The 7,556-nt window shown below is 32.7% G+C and overlaps 1 protein-coding gene across 1 annotated transcript; it reads left to right on the top strand.

Annotated features, from left to right (window-relative positions):
- Positions 1 to 1,286: 1,286 nt before the first annotated feature.
- LOC116117998 (isocitrate dehydrogenase [NADP]) lies at positions 1,287 to 6,581 on the top strand. The gene is made up of 16 exons (XM_031403983.1): positions 1,287 to 1,440; positions 2,260 to 2,303; positions 2,408 to 2,517; positions 2,841 to 2,878; positions 3,021 to 3,098; positions 3,194 to 3,247; positions 3,325 to 3,426; positions 3,602 to 3,693; positions 3,790 to 3,893; positions 4,004 to 4,072; positions 4,157 to 4,272; positions 4,383 to 4,417; positions 5,561 to 5,703; positions 5,826 to 5,948; positions 6,079 to 6,170; positions 6,390 to 6,581. Exons 1-15 carry the CDS (start codon positions 1,392 to 1,394, stop codon positions 6,158 to 6,160), a joined length of 1,239 nt encoding a protein of 412 aa, XP_031259843.1. The 5' UTR covers positions 1,287 to 1,391; the 3' UTR covers positions 6,161 to 6,170; positions 6,390 to 6,581.
- The last annotated feature ends 975 nt before the right edge of the window (positions 6,582 to 7,556 follow it).

The raw sequence follows: 7,556 nt of genomic DNA, 5'->3' as shown, positions 1-7,556 counted from the left end.
GGATGAAATTGATATATTTTTATGTAAATTTTGAAAACTTTTGTGGCGTCTAGAGTGGCACCCGGGTGAATGGAAAAATTGTGGGTTGATGGCCATGGCTTAAGTTATATGATTAAAATGATGAATAAAGAAGTTGTGGCTTATAAAACCCCTAATTAATTCATTTTCTAATTTATTTTGGCTTTTGTCATTTCGATACTCTTTTTTAACATTTAAGAATGAATCATGCGTGTCGAATAATTTTAGAAATCCTAAAGAAGTTTATGTATAAAAGAATTAATTTCCCAAATCATAAACTAACAAATCCTTTCAAATAAACAAAGAGTAATGCTACAGCCACCGAAGGTTGTGCACCAAATCTGTGCATTGAATGACGTGGCAAAATCCTGACCGTTGATTCATTATCAGTTAATATTAATCAATAGTCAGGATTTTACCACGTCATTCGGTGCACATATTCGATGCGCAACCTTCGATGACTTTATCATTTTCGATAAACAAAACCAACTTGATATAATCTACATCACATGGCAAAGCATTATTTTCATCCAACCAAATCAATTTGGGTTAGTTAGCTCACTTGGTTTGTTCTAGCTTGTCAATGTTGTTAGAACTAATAAAATAAAGGAACAGTTTAATTTGAACCTAAAATTAGACCAACACTTTTAAATCATACTAACCCACTCAAACTTATCTATAGACATAAAATTAGTAACTTTATCGATAAAAATAATAAATATATATTTTCATTAGGGTTAGAAAAATGTCACACCATTTGTTAGGATGGAATTAATCCATCTCTAGACATTATAGATAATGTTATTAATATAAGCTAACAAACATGCCTTTTTTAAGATTTTAGTTCTACGTCCCCTCATTTATCTTTATGTTTAACGTTTTCTACCAGGAAAATGATAGAGTTACTGAAAAGTTTACACGAATTTGTGCACCGAATGACGTGACAAAATCCTGACCGTTGATTAATATTAACTGATAATAAATCAACGATCAAGATTTTATCACGTCATTCAATATACAAATTTGATATAAACTTTTCGATAACTGTAGCATTACTCTTTCTATAATTTCACTTTTCTAAAATGTGAAAAATAATTTAACAAAACAATAATACTACTACACATTTAATAATATACGAAAAATTATGTGACGTAGGTGGAAAATTTGGCAATTGAGTAAATAAGATGAAAAATAAGGCGAAAAAGGAAAATAGCATATATCTAATGAAAATCTTTTCTGCCTACCACATCAGTCAAATGCCATGCTTCTAGTACTCAAACTCCTTCGTTTAATTACTTGGCCGCTTTGCAAAGACAAAACCTCTTCTCCTTCTCCACTCTCTTTGTTCTCACAAAAGCCCATCAACAACAAAAATGGCGTTTCAAAAGATCAAGGTCGCCAACCCCATAGTTGAGATGGACGGTGAGACGTCTCTTCATCGTTCATCTTTCTATATTTTCGTATTTGTTTCGAATATACTGATTCATCCTTTTCAACTTTCTTTTTGAGATCTGGGTCGTTTAGAGATCGTAAACATAAGAATTACTTGATTCTTGAATATCTGTTTGTTTACCTTCTATTTGATGGTGTTATGAATGCTTCAAAAGCGCTTTCAAATATTCAAAGTGCTTTTTTTGAGAATCACTTGATAGAAGCAGTTATTGTGACATAGAACTGTTTCTAATCAAGTGCACACTGCCGATCGCTAGTTATGACATAGAACCGTTTCTTATCAAGTGCACACTCCCGATCGCTAGTTATTTCATCGGTCCTGATTTCTTTTGGCCTTAAGATATTTTTTATCGGTTATTGTTTATGTAGGCTGTCCAATGAGGTTACTCTTTTTCTTGTTGGATCTAATTCTGAGTTAAATATCTTGGCTTTAGTGGACTTAAGATCTGATGAATAGTTTAACTTCAATCTATGTTTATGAACTATTAACACTTTAAGGAATCAATTTATAAAACTTTCCTATTAGATTTTTTTTTTTTTTTTTGGTCGTCGATTTGACATTCTTCAGGAAATCGTGAGTTATCGGAGTTATTATTGGTGGATTTGTGATTTTGGAAACATAATGTTTTTTTTTAATCATTCCTATCAGAGCAATTGTTGTTCTTTTGGGTTTATGTTTAGTTGTTTTTTTTAATTTTTTTTTTTTTTTTTAGTAATAGAAGAGATGTAAGCTGACTTGATTTGAGTTTTCTGATTCATGTGCTATGGTTTTTTTTTTCTATAATACAGGTGATGAAATGACTCGAGTATTTTGGAAATCAATTAAGGATAAGGTAATTTTATATATTAATTTTGATTCTAGTGCTATGAATATATTTTCTGGTTGAAGCTTGGAGGAGATTTCTTATTAACTTAAATTTTTCTTCTAAAATGACAGCTTATTTTCCCTTTTCTGGAGTTGGACATAAAGTACTTTGACCTTGGCCTTCCACATCGTGACGCTACTGATGACAAAGTTACAATTGAAAGTGCAGAAGCCACTCTCAAGTATGAACTTGCCACTCTGTATTTTTTTTAGATTGGATTCTCCTTTGTGATAGAAAATTTCATTTGATCTAATTGCTTCTAGAAAGGTAAATTATCATTATTTCAATTTGTGGTAGTTAGTTGTGAACTTTATTTGGTCAGTCAGAGTATTCTAATAATAAAACAGAAAATAAACTGTACTTTCATAGAGATTTAGTGCTGATATTTGCATATGTTCTGACTTTTGGTGATAACAATATTTTATATCAATATAGTGTAATTTAATTGCAGTATTGTATTAGCACCTTTTGGGCTTCCATTTGACAATTGTGTTATTATTTTAGGTACAATGTGGCAATCAAGTGTGCTACCATTACTCCAGGTACACATCTGAATTTAACTGGAAATGTGCAGTTATTTTACCTGTAGAGAATTTTAAGCCGTGTGGATTCTTAATGCTTTAGTAACATCCTCGAATATTGATCCTGTTACAAGATTATGATAATTGTTGTTGTAATTGACAGATGAGGGTCGGATGAAGGAGTTTAGCTTGAAGCAGATGTGGAAGAGTCCAAATGGGACAATTAGGAATATTTTGAATGGTCAGTGAGTTTGGACTTGTATGGATGAATAGTTTTTGTTGCTGTTTTTCGTCTAACATTTTGTTTTGAGCTTGATGATCTGTCATTGACTGCAGGCACTGTCTTTAGAGAGCCAATCATTTGCGAGAATGTTCCCCGGCTGGTACCAGGTATACGCTGTTCCTGACATTCCAGTTTTATATTTTCCGTGATTAAGTGAAGCTATATTCATTGTCACTGTTGTTAGGCTGGACAAAACCCATCTGTATTGGAAGGCACGCTTTTGGTGATCAATATCGAGCAACTGATACTGTTATTAAAGGAGCTGGAAAACTTAAATTGGTGTTTGGTAATCTTTTATTCTCACTTAATAGCCTTTTGAGATTCATATAATCACATCATTTTCTGCCCATTTTCAGCTCTAGTAGTATTATTTTTGTAGTCTTTGCAAATGTCTCTGTTTTCTGTTTTTGTTGTGTACGATGAGTGGGTGGGGATAATAAATTTATAAATTGCTTGTGCAGTACCAGAAGGAAAAGATGAGAAGACAGAGCTTGAGGTCTACAACTTTACGGGCGAGGGGGGAGTAGCAATAGCCATGTATAACACTGATGAGGTTTGAATCTGGAAGTCTTTGGTGACTCTTATGAACATTATTTTGTTTACTGCTGTGAACAAATTATATTTTCTTATATTTATTCTGGGATTGCAGTCCATCCGATCTTTTGCTGAGGCTTCTATGAACACTGCTTATCAGAAAAAGTGGCCACTTTACCTTAGCACCAAAAATACTATTCTTAAGAAATATGATGGAAGGTAAGGAGCCCGCTTTATTAGTCTGTAATTTGTATGTATTCTTTTGGAATATTAGTCTTCAGTTATTTTTGTTGGACCTCCTAAGATTGTAATTTTTTTGTTCAATGAAGATTCAAGGACATATTCCAAGAAGTTTACGAGGCAAAATGGAAATCACAGTTCGAAGCTGCTGGGATTTGGTAACTGTCTGAGGAAATTTTTTAGGATGATGATTTATGCAGGTACATTTATGCATATTAATATTTGTATATTTTAATTGGCAGGTATGAACACCGTCTCATTGATGATATGGTAGCTTATGCTGTCAAAAGTGAAGGGGGTTATGTCTGGGCATGCAAAAACTATGATGGAGATGTCCAGAGTGATTTTCTAGCTCAAGGTTTGTTTAGTGAACTGTTAGAGGTGCAACTTGCAGAGCCTTCTGTTTCAGTAAGTTATCTAGGATTCAGTTCTTTGATTGATCACTAACATCAAGTTTCCTGTCTGTAGGTTTTGGATCTCTTGGATTGATGACATCAGTACTGGTACATCTCCTGTCAATGTTTCTTCTGTTTATTTTTTTATATTCATGCTTTCTCTTATTATCATTTGCGCTTAGAAGTTAAATTTGTCTCCCCTTTTTTCATTGTGTAGAATCTGTATCTAACATTCTATATTAAGTTACTAAGTTACTTGAAGATTATGTTAACTAATTCTTGTCCTTGCATATAACTTTTGCAAATTTGTCTTGATCATTATCACTTGTATTGTTGTTCCTTTTTTTTTTTTTTTTTTTGGGCCAGATAACGGAATTCTACCATTTTTTTTTTTTTGGTTATGTTTGCTCTCAAGGTGACAAAAATTTAGTAGCTTGGATAAATATCATTTGGTTGAGTACTGTTATTTGACCAAACATGAAAATTTGAAAGTAAACAGATGACTTTCCAATTTGTTATAAATCACATGAGGGTTGGGACTTGGGAATATGATGTGAGAAATATTTCTCCTGGGGAAATGGATTATTTTCTTTGGGCAGACATTTTGTCGTAATATGTAGGAAGCAGGTATTGATTTCTGAGAAGTTGTTGGAATTCTTCGGGACTGGTGGGTGACTAAAGTGTTCATGGAAGTAAATTTTTTTTGTAGGATTTTGTGGCTTTGACTATCATACTGGTTTGTTTTTTGGTGGCTGGATTAGAATTTGGAAGACTTTGGTTGAATAATGTTCCTTTAATGCTTTATTTTTATATAGTATCTGCTGAGGGCTGTATATCTATGATCTTGCAGTATTTTCCTTCAGGAAGGATTTTTTTTTTTTTTTTTGAAAATTTAAAATTAAAGAGGTGAATTTAGTTTTTTTTCTTCATTGCAATTTTCATTGCGTTTCTCTTTGACTTAGAAAGTACAAATGGTCTTGTCCTTTATTCTTTTGATACTTTTAATTGTCAACATTTGGAAGTATACTGGTGTCTCTAATTTGTTTTTTTTTTATCTTAAAGTTAAAATTTTAGCTGGGTAAAGGAAAATTTTAGGGGTGAATAAAACTTGTGGGGGTGGTTCGGTAAAAGAAACATCAAATAGGTTTCGTGGAAAACCAAATAATGATAACATACATCTCTCTTTCTTCTTTTTAATCTTTTGCCATGTGAATTTCATATTTGACTGACTGGAGTATGAACTCTGTCCAGGTATGCCCTGATGGAAAGACAATAGAAGCAGAAGCAGCTCATGGAACAGTCACACGTCATTACAGGGTTCATCAGAAAGGTGGTGAAACCAGCACAAACAGCATAGCTTCTATCTTTGCTTGGTCACGAGGACTTTCACACAGGTATGATATTATTGTTTGGCATTATATGAAGTTCTAATTATGTTCATTAGAACATAAGAAATAAAATGTTTTCAAGTTTTATAGTAAAATTTTACTGATAATTTTGAAAATGTTCTTTACAGGGCGAAGTTGGATGACAACGCGAGACTCCTAGATTTCACTGAGAAGCTAGAAGCTGCATGCATTGGGGTTGTTGAAGCTGGGAAGATGACCAAGGATCTGGCACTTCTTATCCATGGATCCAAGTATGTGCCCATTAAACCACTATATTTATACATGTGGATTTCTTTGATTATTTTTTGTTTTCTATTTTATGTTCTGCTTTACATGATTGCCCATTTATTATTTATAATAAACTTCTCATGCGTGGTGTAGGGTTACTAGGGAACAGTATCTGAATACTGAAGAGTTCATTGATGCCGTTGCTGCAGAGCTGAGAGCAAGACTCTCTGCTTAAGCTCAATTCTGTGAGTACTTTATCAACTTGGCTTGGTGGTTTAATGATGCTTCTACTCTAGTTTCTGTTTGCTCTTTATTTTCATAAAATCTGGAATGAATAATTCTAGATAATACATCGTCATATTGCTTATAAATTTTTCAGAATTTCTAGTTTTATTTTTTATGCAGAAAATAATGGTATTTGTTGTCTAAATTTGTAAATGTTTTGCTGTGTAAAATGGTTGCAGGCGCACACAGGCAAGTCAATTGAGAAGCAAGCTCTTGGGGTGATTTGAGCTTTTGCTGAGAAGAAATTATAATAAGACGGGGAATCGGGGGCTGGGGTTATGGTTCTCATTTAAATGCTGGAACTGAGGGATCTCATGTTGATTACTTGAACTTAATTTTTAATTTAAAGTCGTCTTTATTTGAATTTTTAATTTTTTTTTTTTCTTGACCAACTTGTAGAGTAGGTTTCTAATAACTTATAAAATTCATCAGCAATATTAATGAATTTCAAAATGCAGAAGAATTTAATTAGGTGGCTATACAATTTTAATGGAAAGTTGAAGATAAAAATCTTGCCCTACAGGCTACAAGTTTAGACTAATAGATCGAGATGTCATAATTTATTTCACAGTACGACTCATCCTAATCTTTCATAAAAACACTATTGAACTTGATACCATGGGATTTAATCCTTCTTAAACTTTGTGTTTTTTTTTTTTTTTTGTTTTAAATGCATTTGAATAAAAGATGGAATTGCAATTACGATTTTATAATATTCTACTTTTAGTGCGGAAAATTCACTTGCTTACTAAAATGTTGTCATTAGAGTTGCATGGTAACTTTTGGTCTGTTCGTTTTTTTATTATTCTTATCTTATCCAAAATATGTCACTAGAGTTGCATGGTAGCTTTTGGTCGTTTGTTTTATTATTTTTATCCTATGTAAAATATATATTTGTTTTTCTATTTTTAAAATTCAATCATATTCTATTAACTATTTTTAAACTCCTTAGGTTTGTTAATTTAATTAAACATCTTCAATAATAAAAAGTTTATAAATTGATAAAAAAACCTTTACCTACTCACATTTGTCATATTGCAGTCACCATTGTCAAAAGGTGGTTGGAATTTGTCGTAATGGTATATGACCAGTTGGATCTGGTCGGTTGTGCGAAGATATGACCTTTTTTTGGCCACTACGGCTAGATCTTTGACCATTGTTGACGACCAAATGTGGGTAGATTTGGTTGTCAATGGCTAGATCTGACTGTAGATCTGATATTTTTTGGTCATATCGACGCACAACCAACTGATCGTGTACCATTACGGCAGATTTCGGCCACCTTCCAACGGTGGTGGTCAGAATCTAGCAAATGTGGATGGGTGTGAGTGTTTTTATCAATTTAT

This window comes from Pistacia vera, unplaced genomic scaffold, assembly GCF_008641045.1.
Source record: "Pistacia vera cultivar Batoury unplaced genomic scaffold, PisVer_v2 Contig829, whole genome shotgun sequence".
Taxonomy (NCBI): Eukaryota; Viridiplantae; Streptophyta; class Magnoliopsida; order Sapindales; family Anacardiaceae; genus Pistacia; species Pistacia vera.
The sequence above is the reverse complement of the archived record's forward strand: the minus strand, read 5'-3'. Positions and strand labels throughout refer to the sequence as shown.